The sequence below is a fragment of the Hyaena hyaena genome, unplaced genomic scaffold, assembly GCF_003009895.1.
Source record: "Hyaena hyaena isolate Hyena2069 unplaced genomic scaffold, ASM300989v1 scaffold_41, whole genome shotgun sequence".
Lineage (NCBI taxonomy): Eukaryota > Metazoa > Chordata > Mammalia > Carnivora > Hyaenidae > Hyaena > Hyaena hyaena.
In genome coordinates, this window is record NW_024080673.1 from 2,070,537 (window position 1) to 2,089,455 (window position 18,919).

The 18,919-nt window shown below is 43.3% G+C and overlaps 1 protein-coding gene across 1 annotated transcript in view; it reads left to right on the forward strand.

The window, feature by feature from the left end:
* Positions 1–18,919, forward strand: part of TMEM163 (transmembrane protein 163) — a 254,984-nt gene that overhangs the window by 200,407 nt on the left and 35,658 nt on the right. Inside the window, exon 5 of the mRNA XM_039229928.1 lies at positions 6,120–6,216. Within this exon, the coding sequence (XP_039085859.1) occupies positions 6,120–6,216 (97 nt within the window). The remainder of the gene's footprint in view (positions 1–6,119; positions 6,217–18,919) is intronic.

Genomic DNA, 18,919 nt, shown 5'->3' on the forward strand with positions numbered 1-18,919 from the left:
TCAAGTTCCTCCTAATCCTCCTATACGTGCAAACATATGGTATTTGTCCTTCTCTGCCTGACTTATTTCGTTTCTTCAGTTGCTCCAGCAACATTTGAAGCACTCAATAGCCACATATGGCTAATGCAGAATAGAAAACTCCATCATCACAGACAATTCTAGTGCCCCGCGTTGCTATAAAATCTCATTCTTTTATAAATCCCTGTGTTAACTTTTGTCCCTAACATTGAAGCTAGGAAAAAAATAATCCTGTGTAAATGAGATTTTATTGGGGTGGGTTCTAGAACTTGTACTTTCATTCAGATGTAAACAAAGGGTTGTTTGTTGAGGAAAGTGGTTATGTGTGAGTTGGTGGTTACATGTTGAGGATGATCTTACCAGGGGGAGGTAGGGACCATTTGCCTAGAGAGTTCTAGCCTGAGGGACCATTCCTCATTCAAGCCACTTCCCTTCACATCACAACCTGTGCACAGTGCAGCAGATGGATGGAAGGTAGAGAAGAGAGAGGAGAATGTGAGTAGGAAAGATGGGATCTAGAGTTTAGGGAAATCAAGGGTAAGAGGAAGATGGTGATCTTGAGTCAAATGTTTGCCATAGCCATTATAGAGAATGAGGAATGGCTCATAATCATTCATTGCTCACTTTCTCCTTCCCTCTATCCTGCCTCCAAACAGACTTTATGGCTTTATTGAAAATGGAAGAACACATGGAGCGAGAGAGGACCTAGATAGAGTAAAATAACACCAATGTGCCTCTCTAAGTACTGTGTGTATGCTCATCACTTGACAGTCTTTTATTTTTCATTACTTCATATTTGAACGATGGCCCAGATTACAAGTGCTTTGGGCACCAGGGTGAAAGATGATAAATAAAACATAGACACTTCAAGCTGTGGATTGAACTGATTAATTACCAGGGCTCCTGTGTTTTAGGTCTTTTGTAAAGTAGGGGATGACTAGACGAAACTTCTCCTGTTTGGCTGTTTGGGTCTGATGGAAAATAACGTAGAATTGGTGTAAGACTTATGCTTTATTAATGTGAACCACAGACCTTCAAACCAACAATTGATAAGGGACCAAACTTTCAACCTGACATCATTTTGGATGTGAGAGTATCTGTCAGTAGGTTTTGCCCTTAGAATTTCAGAGGTAAGAAAATAAAGGCTTGCTGCAAGATTACTCATAGAATTACAATGCTGTGCACAATGAGCACTTTGTAGCCTTTAGCAGAAGAAAAAAGAGATGGCCAGTAGCTTTAATCATTTCTGTAGATTTCACCAGTCTTCTTTCAGATGTTAAATGTGTCTTGGGCAAGACTAATGCAGACTCTGTCTTGACTGTGCATCAGAAACACCAGAAGGACTTACTAAAACACAGATCGCTGGACCCCATCCCCAGAGTTTCTGATTCAGCCAGTCGGGGGTGGACTCAAGAATTTGCTGTTCTAGCAATTACCCAAGGGATACAGAAATGCTGATGCATAGGAGCACATGTACCCCAATGTTCATAGCAGCACTCTCAACAATAGCTAAAACATGGAAAGAGCCTAAGTGTCCATCAACAGACGAATGGATAAAGAAGATGTGGTTTATCTACACCATGGAATACTACATGGCAATGAGAAACAATGAAATCTGGCCCTGTGTAGCAACATGGATGGACCTTGAGGGTGTTATGCTGAGCGAAATAAGTCAGGCAGAGAAGGACAAATACCATATGTTTGCACGTATAGGAGGATTGGGAGGAACTTAACTGAGGACCATGGGGGAGAAGAAGGGGGGGAAATGGTGGGGGAAAGGGAGAGAGGCAAACCATGAGAGACTCTTGAATGCTGACAAAAACTGAGGACTGATGGATGTGGGGGGAGGGGGGATGGGAATGGAGGAGGGCACTTGTGGGGATGAGCACTGGGTGTTATATGGAAACCAACTTGACAATAAACTATTTGTAAGAAAAAAAAAAAAAAGAATTTACTGTTCTAACAAGTTCCCAGGTGATGCTGGTGCTTCTGATTCATAGACCACTCTCTGACGCATATCCAGTGGTCCTGGTTAAATTCAACTTCAGTCTGTGTTCCTTTGGGGGATTATGTTAATGGGGGCAATGCCTTTACCTCTTTCTGACTCATAATGTTTTTCACCTGTGGGGTTTGGGCAGAAGGAGGAAGGAATCTGTGTCATTCCAGTGATCTGGCTGTCAGGCCCATAGACACATTGCCCTTTACTTGCCAGGCTAGGCTTTCCGGGTAAAGGCCAGGATGTGCTGATGGGGCAGTTACCCTCCTTCCAAACCAGGAAGCAGCATACACTTGCAGAAGCAGCAGCTGTATATTTAGTGTTGGCTCCTGACCCAGATCTTCCCTGCATTCTGGAGGCCATCACAGTCCCAAGGTGGTAGAGATGTGAAGATGTGACATGGATGCTGAGAACCTTCTAGTGGCCAGGTGGTTGGCCAGAGTGGCCTCTGGGAAGGAGTCAGGAGAGTGGGTTGTATGTGAGTGGACTTCAAACTTCTTGGGTGACATTGGGCAAGCCTCCTATTCCTTGACTTTCCCATTTTGACCACTTATGTTTATGAAACACACTTCTTTCCTTCTCAGACTTGAAAATAGCAGAAAAACAGAAACTGAAATCTGGAGTGGCCTCCAGGGCATTTATGAGCTGATGTGCAGAACTCTGAGTGCCTGAGGACAAAGCTGCTATGTAAACACAATATATTATTAATAAATTGTTAAAAAAATAGCATCACACTTTCTGCTAATAATAGCTAGTTGAGGCTGTGGGAGCAGTTTTGACAGGCAAGCTCCCAGCACTGTTGAAGGAAGGGTGACTGTGGCTTTGAATTCGCAACACATTTAAAAGAAGAAAATAGGGCTTTAAAACATTTTTAAGAATATTCACAGGTATAGTTGTGAAGAAAATATGATTATATTTTGGTAAGATTCAACATTAATAAACCAAACCATCAATTTTTTTGGATTTTCATTATGTTTCAGAGCGGTTTTACAATGTGGGCTATGTCATAGGCATTTTTGCTAGCGTTAAGGTCTTTCCCTTTCACGTGTGTGTTGGTAAGTAGTTGATGTCCTTTAAACTCTATGTGGGAACACTTAGAAATCAGCTCATCATTACTTAATCAGTTAGTGACTACATCCACTCTATAGATGTGTATGAAGCACTTGCTATGTGCCCCCATTGACACTGAGATATAAAAATATGGTTCTAGGGGTGCCTGGGTGGCTTAGTCTGTTAAGCATCCAACTTTCGCTTAGGTCATGATCTCGCAGTTCATGGGTTCGGGCCCCGCGTCGGACTCTGTGCTGACAGCCAGCTCAGAGCCTGGAGCCTGTTTCAGTCTGTGACTCCCTCTCTCTCTGACTCTCTCCTGCTCACGATCTCTCTCTCTCTCCTAGAAATAAATAAAACATTAAAAAAAATAAAAAAAAAATATGGTTCTTGCCCTTAAGGGATTTGTAATGTAATTTTGATTAAAGATCTATAAGCAAGATACTATGTGAGGCGACCATCACATCCTTTATATCTGTCTCCTTAAGAAATGTCAACAAAATTCAAGTCCACTTTTTGTGCATTGCAGTGGTGTGTCTGCAGTGATCTGGAGAAAATCCTGTAGCATTACTGTTCCCTGTCAGCAAGCAGCTCAGACATTCATTTCTTCCCCCATCTCCCCACTCCAGAGAAGTATGGAGATGAAACTTCCTGAAGATACTGTAATAAACTGTCTTTAGAAGGTGTAGCACCCTAAGTGGAGGCTGCCCTATTTGTGCCTCAGAGAGAAAAAGCTGCTCAGTAAATATACTACACATCCCTTAGGGATCATTACACCTATTACATCATTACACCTATTCCCCCCTCACCAGCTGGGATGACCACTCCTCCTTGCCTTCTGTCCAGGGAGTTGTGGCCTCCACACCAGAGTGGAAGCTCCCTAAGGATAGGGCCTCACCTGGGTTTAGGTGCAGGGCTCCCAGCTCCAGTGCATGTGGGAAGTACCAGGGAGCATTCAAACAAATGCAGGTGTCTGGGTTCATCCCCAGAGATTCTGGTACAGTTGGAGTGGTCCCTGAGCAGCTGTTCAACACACACACACACACACACACACACACACACACACACACCTCCAAGGTGAGTGCAGTATGCCATTGGGTTGAGAAGCACTGAGTTGGTGGCTGAATTTATCTGAAAGAATGAATCACAGACAGTGTCTCTGGCACTCAGGAAGTTTTTTGAATTGAGAAAAGTACATCACAACCTGTATATTGGAGGCTTGACTTGGGGCTCTTTTCCTGTAAATGGAACTGCTCATAGTCTTTGCGGAGAGGAGTGGTTGCTTCAAGTGCTGGTCACAGCTGGCCCATAGCAGGCTTCCCCATAGGCACAGGTGGGTCTTGGGCCAGTGCACTGGGGCATGGATTCCCCGAGCCCTTGGTCTTGCTCCAGTATCTCATCACTAAAGACCCTCTAGTGGATGTACCTCATTCCCTCACGATACCTCTCTTGGCTGCAGCCCCTTTTGCCCCATAGTCCTGCCAGGACTGGGGTTACCAGCCCCAGGCCCTATGCCTCACATCAGTGTTCTTCCCTCCGCCACTGCATCAGTGAATACTTAGTGCCAAAGTATCTCTTCTCCATCTTGAGCGTGTTTTCTCCCCCAGGCTCATTATGAGGATGTATGCACCTGTGGTGGATAGCCCATTTGACTCACAGGGCCAGACCCTCTTTTGCTTGAGTGTGTACAAGGATCCCTCACCCATTCATTGTGTTTCTACAATTTCTATATTTTGTGTTTTGCACCAGTCTGCAATGATCCCTTCTTTCTGTCTGTGTTTTTGAAAGACTAAAGCCTACAACTAGAGTATGCATTAGAAGCCTACTGAGTGGGCTCCATGCAACCTTGTTTACCTGATTATATCTGACTTTTAGCTTTGGGGTATCATGTCTGTCCACAGGCTCAGTAGGATTCGAAGCGGGTGTTACTTCAATGTTATGTGGGCAGTTTGAGGCCGTTTTGTTAATCCGGAGAAGGGACTCCAAGATGGAAAAAAGAAAAATGGTTTTCTTTGATAGCTAAGGGGAGAGGGCTCAGGAGGTAGCCAAGTGATAGAGACATCAGGTTGGGATAGGAATGCCCTAGAGCTAACTATAGTCATTCATTTTTTCCTCTTTTTTCGTTTTCATTTTGTGTTTTGACTCTTGTGTTACTATCATCAAGTTCTCCTTTTTACTTTCATTTTTCATCTTTATTTCTCTTGCAAGTTGCTGTGTCTAGTGTGCCAGAGAGAGAGCTCCTATGTCCTGAGCTCCCACAGACTTCTTACCAGCCCCCACCCTATTCCCCTGGCTGTACATCCTTTGATTTTTCCCTTGGGCTCATCCCTAACTTGCTCTTGCCTCCTCCTGTGATGTCTTGGTTGATCTCATCCTTCCTTCTTTCCTCTCCTTTCTTTTTAAAGAATTATACTCCTACTTGGCATAAACACTCTGTCTTTTGTTGTTACTAATAATTCTTCCTTTTTATCTTTGGGAAAATACAGTGGTGTCTGTCAAGTCATATCAGAAAGAGATAGCCAGAGTAGACTTTTCCATTGTTGAAGTCAACAGTGATGGATTATTTTCTGATGCTCATTTCATCTTCAGGTGGGAAATATTATTCCCATTTTACAGGTGGGGATATAGAGGCTAAAAGAAGTTCAGTCGTTGGGCCAAAAGCAAGCATATTAAATGGTAAAACTTGGGATGTCTCATGTCAGAGTCTTCACTCTGCTGTTAAACTCTGAACCCTCCAGCTGGAAGAGGATGAACATGTGTTGCTGGCCCCAAGGGATAGATTTAATGGCCTTGAAGTTCCTCCCATGCCAGCATTCATGAGATGCTCTGAGATTATGTAGGATAGTGAGCCTTTTCCCAGGGGGTTAATTTTGCCAATAACAGTCTAAATTATCTTCTAGAAATGATTCAGTATCAATTCTGAGACTATGGGCAGTCACGGTCGGAGTGTGGCATTTTGTGGTTGGGTACCAGTGCCTTTTGTGTTGTGTTGCTGTGTGAATCAGCAGAGTAGACTTCTCACAGTTAAGACTCTCAATGTTTTGTTTCTTTACAGAGCCTGTGTCATCCTGGGGGTGATATTCCTTCTGTCCTCCATATGCATAGTGGTCAAAGCCATCCATGACCTCTCAACTAGGCTGCTCCCAGAAGTGGTAAGGTCCTTCTTCCTTAACAATTTTCCCTGGAGGTACCAGCCTCTTATGTTGCCTCTTACGAAGAATTTACTTGGGAAAGTTGGGTGGGTGGAGAGAGAATAAACAGTATTTAAGGAGTGCCGAAGAACTCATTGAGGAAGATGAATGACTTGGCAGAAAGAAGCCCTGGGCAAGACGAAAAAACTTCACATTGTTGACGTGGTTCTGGATTCTGTGTCTCTCTCCTTAGATCTTTTGACTATTTTTAGAGCAAGATGTCTTTGATGTAAGAAGAAATGGGATGATGTTTGTATAGCAGACTGATCCAATCTGTGTTCTTTGTCTATATTCAATGGTTATTGTAATAAGAATTATTTTTCTTTTGCATCTCACATAAATCCATTCACATTGAATTTTCTGGCACAGTTGACATTCGGATGCAGAAACTGGAGGACACAATTTCATATTACAGTGTTTCTTTAACTGCTTTGTTCTTTGGGTGAGAGTTATTACCTGCACTCTGATTCTTTTTCTCCGGTCCTCTTAGGAATGCTGGAAAAAAGAAAAGAAATACGTTTACAGTCTCCTGTTGGGTTATTTTCATAGAAAGCAGCTGGCTTACTTACCAAGAGATGAAGTTGCTGCCATTACAGTGATTTCTTTGTATAAAAGTTGCATAGTGATTATGCAAAAACACGGGCTTTTCTCTTAAGATGGGATTTGATTTGAATTTAGCTACATGTACCATCTTTGACAAAGCCTAAATTCCTAGAACTTTCATTTCACTTTTAGAAAAATACATGTTCATCCTTTCTGGGGTGAACTTTTGCCTGTGGTACGGAGAGGGCTAAAATGAAGTGGGCATTGCACTGCATTCAGGAGAGGAATGAGAGGGGCTGCTTTAGCTAGCTACACCCTCCCATAACTGAAATAGAGATCGGGGCCAGTCCTTTAGTAACTCACCAGGATCTTCAGTATTATTTGTTGGCACAGGGGCCAGAAGCTTGTTCTCTAGTATCTTAGCACCAGCAAGGAAAGATGGATACCTGTGCATGACTTTCAGGCTGTGCCGGGAGCAGAGCTAGCTGACGGGAATATTCCTATTACTCCTCTGGGTTCTTAGTCTCACGATTGTGTTCCCTTATTCCGATCTTCCCGTGGGCTGAGATCCTGGGCTTTTCCATCCTTTGCCTCCTCTGTTCCAATCTGCCGGAACCTGAATCTTAGGTAAAATTTACACCTGAAAGCATGACGTATGATTAATTAAGACGTCAGTCAGATAGCATCTTTGCATTTTACAGGGGATGGAAATATGCCTCCACTCTAAGTAATGTTTATTGGTGGAAATTTTTAGCACTAGGTTAGTTGAGACGTTGATTTATTTCGGCATTAACAGTTAATTTGCAGCAGGGCTATTTTGATAAGGAATGGATAGCTGTGCTCAGGGACCTTTGCAAGGACCCTCCTTTTTTCCCTTGATAGTGGAACCCTCTTTTCCTGGGAAGTCTCATATTGTGTGGTGAAAATACTCCTGAGGGAAGAAGATCACCAAGTGAAACTGCATACCAAAATATAAATGTCTGATGCCCTGTCCCATGTGGGCTACGGAGAGGGCAAAGAGGTTCATGATTTTGCACCAGACTGGCCCTGTCCTTGGAGAAGTCACACCCACTGCATCATTTATCAGTCCTGGTGTGGGATTTAAGAATCAGACACATTTATTGTCATCCCATCAGAACTCTGAAGAAAAGAATATGGTGGTTTTATTGTTTTATTTTTGTGTTCAGGATTATGGAAAGAAAACAGAGGCAGTGAGCTCCCGTCTGCAGCCAGAAGGGCTTCTGATCCGCCGAGTGACACACAGCGGGGTCAGATGAAACACAGACTGATAGTGTTTCAGTCCCAAGTCTTTGAGTGCCCACTTTCTGCTCTGGAAGCTTGGGGAAGCCAGCAGGCCATACATAGCCAGACACCCGGCCCCCAGCCTGAGGGTCTGTCCACATCTGAATTAGGCGGTGTAATCAGATGTTCACGTAAGCCAGTCCTGAATGCAGGAGAAGCTCTAGTGCAACCAGTGGTCCTTGGAGACCAGAGTGTGCCTGGGGGAAAGGCCTGCCCTCTCGTGGTGCCGGGCAGAATTGCTGTGCAGGGATGTGGCTCCCAGAGCTGGCACTTTCCAAGTTTTTCAGGCAGTGGAAGCCTGTGTTTAATGTGAAATAAATGGACAACTCATTAAACATTTTTGAAAACCCTGTTTGGGAGTGGATGGACAGTTCCATCAAGGCCAAATTAAGTATGCCTGTGGCAGTTGAAACCAGGGAGATTGGTGTTCAGGGCCATGATGTCATGATTTAGGTCCAAGTTACTGCCTTACCCTTGCCCCCAACTACAGAACTGCCTTTTTTTCTCCTTTTTCTTTCGTGGGGGGAGGGGAGGAGGGAGGAAGGGCACAAGTGAATGAGGAGCAAAGGTGAGGGGAAAGAGAGGAGCGGGGCTTGAACTTACCTGATACAGGGCTTGAACTCATGAACTGTGAGATCATGACCTGAGCCGAAAGCAGATGCTTAAGGACTGAGCCACTCAGGCATCCCACAACTGCCTTAAAAATTTTTTAGGGGCACCTGGGTGGTTCACTTGGTTGAGTGACTCGACTCAGGTCATGATCTCACAGTTTGAGCCTGCATGGGACTCTGTGCTGACATTCTGTGTCTCCCTCTCTCTGCCTGTCCCCTGCTCATGCTCTGTCTCTCAATAATGAATACACACATAAAAAAATTACTTCTGGCATAGTCAACATACAGTGTTAGTTTTGGGTGTACAATGTAGAAACTCAACAATTCAGTACATTTCTCAGTGCTCATCATAAGTGTGCTCTTTAATCCCCTTCTTGTTTCACCCCTCCCCCCACCCACTTCCCCTCTGGTAACCGTCAGTGTGTTCTCACTAGTTAAGAGTCTTTCTTGGGGCGCCTGAGTGGCTCAGTTGGTTAAGCGTCCGACTTCGGCTCAGGTCAGATCTCATGGTTCATGGGTTCGAGCCCCGCATCAGGCTCTGTGCTGACAGCTCAGAGCCTGGAGCCTGCTTCCGATTCTGTCTCCCTCTCTCTCTGCCCCTCCCCCGCTCATGCTCTGTCTCTCTCTGTCTCAAAAAAAAAAAAAAAAAAAAGAGTCTTTCTTGGTTTGTCTCTCTTTTTCCCCTTTTTCCATTTGTTTTATTTCTTAAATTCCATATACGAGTGAAATCATGTGGTATTTGTCTTTCTCTTACTAGCTTATTTTACTCAGCATTATACTCTCTAGCTCCATCCCTGTTGCTGCAAATGACAAGACTTCATTCTTTTTTATGGCTGAATAATACTACATTGTATATATACACCACATCTTCTTTATCCATTCATCTATTGAGGGATACTTGAAGAAACTCTCGTGTGCTGTTGGTGACAATGCAAACTGGTGCTGCCATTGTTGAAAAGAGTATGGAGGTTACTCAAAAAATTTTTTAAAAAGTTACCCTACTATCCCGTAATAACACTGCTGGGTATTTATCCAAAGAATACAAAAACACTAATCCAAAAAGATATATGTGCCCCTCTGTTTATTGTAGCATTATATATAATAGCCAATCAATGGAAACAGAACTACCTTTTTATTTTTTTATTTATTTTTTTTTTTATTTCTAGGAGAGAGAGAGAGACAGTGTGAGCAGGGGAGGGTCAGAGAGAGAGGGAGACACAGACTTTGAAACAGGCTCCAGGCTCTGAGCTGGCAGTAAGCACAGAGCCCGATGCGGGGCTTGAACCCACAAACCGCGAGATCATGACCTAAGCGAAAGTCGGACGCTTAACTGACTAAGCCACCCAGGCGCCCCGTAGAACTACCTTTTTAGCCTAGATTTCCATCAGGATGTTTTGACTGTAGGTTTGTCAGAAGCAGCATTTTCCCGACATCACGCCTGATCCCTGGCAGCTCTCTCTCTTTTTTTCCCTAATGTTTATATTTTTGAGTGAGTGAGAGACATACACATGCACATGTGTGTGTATACATGTACCCGTGCACAAAGTGGGGCAGAGGGGGAGAAAGAGAGAGAATTTTTTAAATATAATTTATTGTCAAGTTAGCTAACATACAATGTATACGGTGTGCTCTTGGCTTCAGGAATAGATTCTCATGATTCATCGCTTACATACAATACCCAGCTTACCCATTGCTTACAAACACCAGCCAACAAGTGCCCCCCTCAATGCCCATCACCATTTTCCCCTCTCCTCTGCCTCCCTCCCCCATCAACCCTCAATTTGTTTTCTGTATTGAAGAGTCTCTTTTGGTTTGCCTCTCTCTCTGTTTGAAACTATTTTCTCCTTCCTTTCCCCCATAGTCTTCTGTTAAGTTTCTCAAATTCCACCTGTGAGTGAAAATGTATATCTGTCTTGCTCTGACTGACTTCTTTGACTCAGCGTAATACCCTCCAGTTCCATCCACATTGTTACAAATGGCAAGATTTCATTTTTTCTCAGTGCCAAGTAGTATTCCATTCTGTATATAAACCACAACTTCTTTATCTTTTTGTCAGTTGATGGACATTTGGGTTCTTCCTATAATTTGGCTATTGTTGATAGTGCTGCTGTAAACATTGGGGAGCATGTGCCCTTATGAATCAGAACTCCTGTATCTTTTGGATAAATTCCTAGAAGTGCTATTGCTGGGTTGTAGGGTAATTCTATTTTTAGTTTTTTGAGGAACTTCCACACTGTTTTCCAGAGTGGCTGTATCAGTTTGCATTCCCACCAACAGTGCAAGAAGGGTCCTGGTTCTCCATGTCCTCACCAACATCTTTTGTTTCCTGAGTTGTTCATTTTAGCCACTCTGACCAGTGTGAGGTGATATCTCAGTGTGGTTTTGATATGTATTTTCCTGATGATGAGCGATGTTGAGCATCTTTTAATGTGTCTGTTAGCCATCTGGATGTCATCTTTGGAAAAGGGTCCATTCGTGTCTTCTGACCATTTCTTCCCTGGATTGTTCTTCAGGTGTTGAGTTTGTAAGTTCTTTATAGATTTTGGATACTAACCCTTCACGCAATATGTCATTTGCAAATATCTTCTGCCTTTCTGTTAGTTGCCTTTTAGTTTTGTTGATTGTTTCCTTTGCTGTGCAGAAGCTTTTTATCTTGATGAGGTTCCGGTAGTTCATTTTTGCTTTTATTTCCCTTGCCTTCAGAGACATGTCAATTAAGAAGTTGCTGTGGCTAAGGTCAAAGAGGTTGTTGCCTGCTTTCTCCTCCAGGGTTTTGATGGTTTCCTGTCTCACATTTAGGTCTTTCATCCATTTTGTGTTTATTTTTGTGTATGGTGTAAGAAAGTGGTCCAGTTTCATTCTTCTTATTTTTATGTTTTATTTCTGAGAGAAATAAATATTTCTGAGAGAGAGAGAGAGAGAGAGACAGTATGAACAGGGGAGGGTCAGAGAGAGAGGGAGATACAGAATCTGAATCAGGCTTCAGGCTCTGAGCCGGCAGTCAGCACAGAGCCTGATGCAGGGCTCGAACCCACGAACCGCGAGATCATGACCTGAGCTGAAGTCGGACGCTTAACCGACTGAGCCACTCAGGTGCCCTGGTCCAGTTTCATTCTTCTGCATGTTGCTGTCCAGTTCTCCCAGCACCAATTGCTAAAGGTACTGTCTTTTTTACATTGGATACTCTTTCCTGCTTTGTCAAAGATTAGTTGGCCATACATTAATGGGTCCAATTCTGAGTTCTCTATTCCACTGGTCTTTGTGTCTGTTTTTGTGCCAATACCATACAGTCTTGATGATTACAGCTTTGTAGTACAGGCTAAATTCTGGGATTATGATGCCTCCAACTTTGATTTTCTTCTTCAACATTACTTTGGCTATTCAGGATCTTTGGTGGTTCCATACAAATTTTAGGATTGTTGGTTCTAGCTTTGAGAAGAATGCGGGTGCAGTTTCTATTGGGATTGCATTGAATGCACAGATTGCTTTGGGTAGTATTGACATTTTAATAAATTTTTTTCTTCTAATCCATGAGCATGGAATATTTTTCCATTTCTTTGTGTCTTCATCAACTTCTTTCATAAGTTTTCTGTAGTTTTCAGCATACAGATCTTTTACATCTTTGGTTAGGTTTATTCCTAGGTATTTTATGGTTTGTGGTGCAATTATAAATGGGATTGATTTCTTGATTTTTCTTTCTATTGATTCATTATAGGTGTGTAGAAATGCAACACATTTCTGTGCATTGATTTTGTATCCTGCGACTTTGCTGATCATGTTTCAGTTCTAGCAGCTTTTTGGTGGAGTCCATGTAGAGTATCATGCCATCTGCAAAAAGTGAAAGGTTGATTTATTCTTTGCCAGTTTGGATGCCTTTTATTTCATTTTGTTGTCTGAGCGCTGAGGCTAGGACTTTGAATGCTATGTTAAACAACAGTGGTAAGAGTGGATACCCTTGTCGTCTTCCTTATCTCAGGGTAAAAGCTCTCAGTTTTTGCCCACTGAGGATGATATTAGCTGTGGGTCTTTCATATATGGCTTTCATAATGTTAAGGTATGTTCCTTCAATCCTGACTTCCCTGAGGGTTTTTATTAAGAAAGGATGCTGTATTTTGTCAAATGCTTTTTCTGCATCTATAGACAGGATCATATGGTTCTTAACCTTTCTTCTATTAATGTGATGTATCACATTGATTGATTTGCAAATATTGAACCAGCCCTGCAGCCGAAGAATGAATCCCACTTGATCATGGTGAATAATTCTTTTAATATACTGTTGAATTCAATTTGCTAGTATCTTGTTGAGAGAACTTTTGCATCCATGTTCATCAGGGATATTGGCCTGTAATTCTTCTTTTTCACGGAGTCTCTGTCTGGTTTGGGAATCAAGGTAATGCTGGCTTTATAGAATGAGTCCAGAAGCCTTCCTTCTGTTTCTGTTTTTTTGGAACAGCTTGAGAAGGATAGGTATTAACTCTGCTTTAAATGTCTGGTAGAATTCCCCTGGGAAGCCATCTGGCCGAGGACTTTTATTTGTTGGGAGATTTTGTTAACTGGTTATGGGTCTGTTCAAATTTTCTGTTTCTTCCCATTCAGGTTTTGGTAGTGTGTGGATGTCAGGAATTTGTCCATTTCTTCCAGGTTGTCCAGTTTGTTGGCATATACTTTTTCATAGTATTCTCTAATAATTGTTTGTGTTTCTGTGGTGTTGGTTGTGATCTCTCCTCATTCATTCATGATTTTATCTATTTGGGTTCTCTCTGTTTTCTTTGTGAGAAGTCTGGGTAGGGTTTATCAATTTTGTTTATTCTTTCAAAAAGCCAGCTGTTAGATCCATTCATCTGTTCTCCTGTGGTTGTTGTTTTTGTTGTTACTGCTTTTGGATTCTATATTGTTTATTTCTGCTCTACTCTTTATTCTCTTCTTTTGCTGGCCTTGGGGTTTCTTTGCTATTCTACTCCTATTTCCTTTAGGTGTACAGTTAGGTTTTGATGTGCATTTTTCTGGTTTCTTGAGACGGGCCTGGATTGCAATGTATTTTCCTCTTAGGGCTACCTTTGCTGCCTCCCAAAGGGTTTGGGCTCTCCTGTTATTGTTTTCATTTGCTTCCATACATTTGTTAATTTCTTCTTTAATTGCTTGGTTGGCCCATGCATTCTTCAGTAGGATGTTCTTTAACCCCCATACATTTGGAAGCTTTCCAAACTTTTTCTTGTGGTTGATTTCAAGTTTCATTGTGTTGTGATCTGCATATATGCATGATATGATCTCAGTTCATTTATTTTTATTGAAGGCTGTTTTGTGATCCAATATATAATCTATCTTAGAGAATGTTCCATGTGCACCCGAGAAGAATGTGTGTTCTGCTGTTTTTGGATGAAAAGTTCTGAATATATCTGTCAAGTCCATCTGGTCCGGTATATCATTCAGGGCCGTTGTTTCTTTTTTGATTTTCTGGCTAGATGACCTGTCCATTGGTGTAGTGGAGTATTGAAGTCCACTGCAATTACTGTATTCTTATCAATAAGATTGCTTATGTTTGTGATTACTTGACTTATATATTTGGGTGTTTCAAGTTGGAGGCCTAAACATTTATAATTGTTAGCTCTTCTTGATGGATGGACCCCGTAATTATGCTTTAATGCCCTTCTTCGTCTCTTTTTACAGCCTTTAGTTTAAAATTTAGTTTGTCTGTTATAAGTATGGCTACTCCAGCTTTCTTTTCACTTCTAGTATCATGATAGATAGTTCTCCATCCCCTCACTTTCAATCTGAAGGTGTCCTCAGGTCTAAAATGCTTTCAAAAATAGCCAGCTCGTGGAAAGAGCCCAAATGTCCATCAAATGCTGAATGGGTAAAGAAGACGTGGTTTATATGTAGAATGGAATACTACTTGGCAATGAGAAAGAATGAAATCTTGCCATTAGTAACAATGTGGATGGAACTGGAGAGTATTATGCTAAGTGAAATGTCAGTCAGAGAAAGACAGGTATCATATGTTTTCACTCATTTGTGGCACTTGAGAAACTTAACAGAAGACCCTGGGAGAAGAGAAGGGGGAAAGTAGTTTCAAACAGAGAGGAGGCAAACTCATAAGAGACTCTTAAGCACTGAGAACAAAATGAGGGTTGATGGCGGGGTGCAGAGGAAGGGAAAGTAGGTGATGGGTATTGAGGAGGGCAGTTGTTGGCATGAGCACTGGGTGTTGTATGCAAGTGATGAATCACCAGACTCTGCCCTGAAACCAAGGGCACACTGTATACAGTGTATGTTACCTAACTTGACAATAAATAATATTTAAAAAAAAAAAGAACAACTCTGTACGGGTGCCTGGGTGTCTCAGCTGGTTAAGCATCCGACTTGGCTCAGGTCATGATCTCACGGTTTGTGGGTTTGAGCCCCGCATTGGGCTTTGTGCTGACAGGTCAGAGCCTGGAGTCTGCTTCAGATTCTGTGTCTCCCTCTCTCTCTCTGTGCTCCTCCCTTACTCATGCTCTGTCTCTTTCTCAAAAATAAAGATTAAAAAAAAAAAACCCAAAACCCTGTAAATGTCCTAGAAGAAAGCAGAAAAAAAAAATTAGTCTCTTATAGATAGTATATAAACGCATCTTGGGTTTTAATCCACTCAGGCATTTAGTCCATTTCCATTTGGAGTTATTATTGAAAGATATGGATTTAGTGTCACTATGTTACCTGTAGGTTTCATGCTTGTGGTGATATCTCTGGTCCTTTGTAATCGTTGCAGCATTCTACTCACCGAGTCCCCTTTAGGATCTCTTGCAGAGCTGGTTTAGTGGTCCTGAACTCCTTCAGCTTTTTTTGTTTGTCAGGGAAAGCCCTGATCTCTCCTTTTATTCTGAATGACAGCCTTGCTGGATAAAGCATTCTTGGCTGCATATTTTTCCTATTCAGCACATAGAATATTTCCTGCCACTCCCTGCTGGCCTGCCAAGTTGGAACGGACAGGTCTGCTACTACCCTTATGTAGTAAGGTACATACTCTAGTAGATTCAGGCCTGTTTGTCACTAGCTGCTTTCATAATTCTCTCTTCATCTTTGTATTTTGCCAGTTTCACTATAATATGCATGATGAAGACCTATTCTTGTTGAATCTGAAGGGAATTTTCTGTGCCTCCTGGATTTGGAGGTCTGCTTCCTCCCCCAGATTAGGGAAGTTCTCAGTTATAATTTGCTCAAGTAAACCTTCTGCTCCACCCCCCCCCCCCCCATTTTAAGCAGGTTCCATGCTCAGTGCAGAGCCTGACTGAGGGCTCAATCCACCAACTGTGGGATTATGACTTGATCCGAAATCTAGAGTCAGACACTCAACCGAGTCACCCAAGTACACCATGGCTTTCTTTTTAATGTAGTTGTACAGTTCTCAGAGTGAGAAGAATTGCAAAAATGTGTAAGCTTTGACTAAAACAAGCTGTGCAGTTAGGAACTTCCCAACTGTGAAGGACACTGACTGAGCTGTGGCTGTGTCACTGGGCCTTCGGCGTCGTGCTGGAGAAGCCAGTCTCCGGCTCTCTGGGGACCCCAGCACAGGAATCTGTGCCTTCTACTGAAGAGCTTCATGACTAAATGGTGTAGTCTATCCCACACAACCTACACATGACTGCATTGGATCCTTAATGAAACAGAATCCTAAAGAACCTTCTAGGAAACTCTGTTGAACTGTGGTTCTGGAAGTCGGGAGGGTGGGCAGTGCCTCGAGTGTAGTGGTTGCCTTATGTCTGTGGGTTGCTTTCAAAAGAACATCATCATCTTAGTGTTTTAACCCCCACCACGCCCTGCTTAGGTTAAGATGGAGCAGGTGGTGTGTTTCACCCTGAGGTGGTCAGGGGCTGGTGGCAGAGCCTGGACTTGAACCCTTGTCTCCTAGTTCATGGCTGTCTCGGCTGCTGGTTTTCTCCAGCTACTGTTGTCTGGTTGTTCTTTGGCTTTTCAGGTCTGGCCCTCCTGTGTTCTTGTACTCAGAGGGGCTGTTGCCAGGGCTGTCTTAGCAGGGGAGGTCCGGGCCCCCAACAGGTGCCATCTCTGGCCTTTCTGCTTGGCTCCCCCTGCTAACACCACCCCTTACCATTTGCGAACCACATTATTTATCTCTTTAAAACCCCACAGGCAGGTTATCCAAGAAGCAATGCAGAATGCTGTGGGACAAGTAAGGAATGAGGGGAACCGTGGGATGCGTGGAGTCACATGGAAGGAAGCGCTTTAGGGGAGCTGTGTAGCGTGGCAGAAGGTACGTGGGTATGGCAGCCTGACCTGCTGGAGGGGTGGGTCCCTTCTCTGCCTGTCCTTTCCCATGAGACCAGCACAGGCCAGTCATTTGGCCTCCCTGACCCTAGGCTTCCTCATATGTAAAATGCAGATAATACTTACATCAGAGGTTTAGGATAAGATCAAATAAGCCATTTACTTAAAATAATAGTCATTAAAAGACAGTGCTACTGTGGTGGCTGCTGCTCCCAACATTCTGAGTTTGGATGTTTCCAAATCATTGATCAAAGTCACCCCGAGTTGTGGCCTGAGGTAACTGCAGACTCAGCCCCTCAGGCTCCTGCTGGATGAAACTGGTGGTGTTTCTGCTGGGATTCACAAGGCCTGTAGCTAGTTTTGGGCCAGTCATTGGGAACACACTCAGCACAATGTGGGAAGACCTGACCTCTAAGCCTACCTCCCAGTCATCAGATTTGTGACTTTTAGTAAATCATGCCTCTTCTCTGAGCAAGACTCTCCTCTGTGTACATGGGTGTCAGGTCACCTACTCCACCAGAGAGAAAGGATACAATGAATGTGGAAATGCTCTCTTAGCTGTCACGGTTTACAAAAGAAGGAGTATATCTTGGTTCTGATTCCAAGGCCATAGCAGTCTCATCCTTGTCCGTGAGATTCCTCTCAATGTCCTGTTCAGTTGGACTGGTTCATTGCTGCTTCTGCCCTTAGTGGACCAAGACTTCTTCACCTTGAGCTCCTAGCCAGTGTCTGGGTCCAGTGTTCTTAAGTGGTTATGTGGCAGTAATAGTGATTACAATTGTAATTAAAATAATAGCTACAGATTGGCAATAAATAATACATGGCCATATTTTGATAATAATCATACCATTTGAATGTCTGCTAGTCCCCCGACCCTCTGTCTAGGCACTGGAGATTCAAAGTCAAGTAGCACTCATGGCGAGAGGTTTTTCATTGTTCTGCCAAGCCCTTGACTTCTTATAGGAGCTGGATTTTGCTCTCAAGGAGCTCACAGTTGGGGAGGGCCCCATCTACTGGTACATTCAGTTTATGATGACAAGGTTGTGATAGAAACAATCATGTGAGAACACAGAATGCTTCCATATCAAGCCTAGAGGCGGATGAGGTGTGTTGGGGTCTTCTTAGACACTCCATATAACATCTGAGGGAAGAGTGGAAATTGGTGAGGTGGGCTTTATCAGGGCAGGGCGTAGGGGTGAGGCTTAGGAGGAGAAGGCTGTTATAGGCATAGCAGTGGCAGCAGAAATGTGTTTCTCTCTCGGTCTCTCTCCGCCTCCCCCTCCCCTTCCCTCCCTCTGTCCTTCCCTCCTCTCTTTTTTGTGTGCACCAATTTCTCTGGGTAGGAGGAAGGAATTGAGGGAGAAAAACTCAAAGGAGAAGGAGGCAAAGGAAGAAGGGAAAATAACTTTGTGTTATAGGTCAGAAATGCTTGCTTAGGGGCGCCTGGGTGGCTTAGTCGGTTAAGCGTCCGACTTTCGCTTAGGTCATGATCTGGCGGTTTGTGGGTTCGAACCCCGCATCGGGCTCTGTGCTGACTGCCAGCTCAGAGCCTGGAGCCTGTTTCAGAGTCTGTGACTCCCTCTCTCTCTGACCCTCCCCTGCTCACGCTGTCTCTCTCTCTCTCTCTCTCTCCTAGAAATAAATAAAACATTAAAAAAAAAAAAAGAAAAGAAATGCTTGCTTAGCATAACTTTGATTCTTCCTTGAGCAGCAAAGTTCTCCTTCAAGCCTCCCCTTGACTTTCTACTAAGTTCTTGTCTCAGATGCCAGCCCACCCACCAGAACAAAGGAAGTTCTAGCAATAAAAGCAAACCCCTCCCAATTGCTCATTTTCTTGCTCTATTTCATCTCCAGTTCTTGCCAAATGTGAAGGCAGCCCCTGGCGAGGTGGCCATCTTCTTCCATTGGTGCATCTGTTCCGCAGGTGTCTCCCATACTTGAAGTTTGGG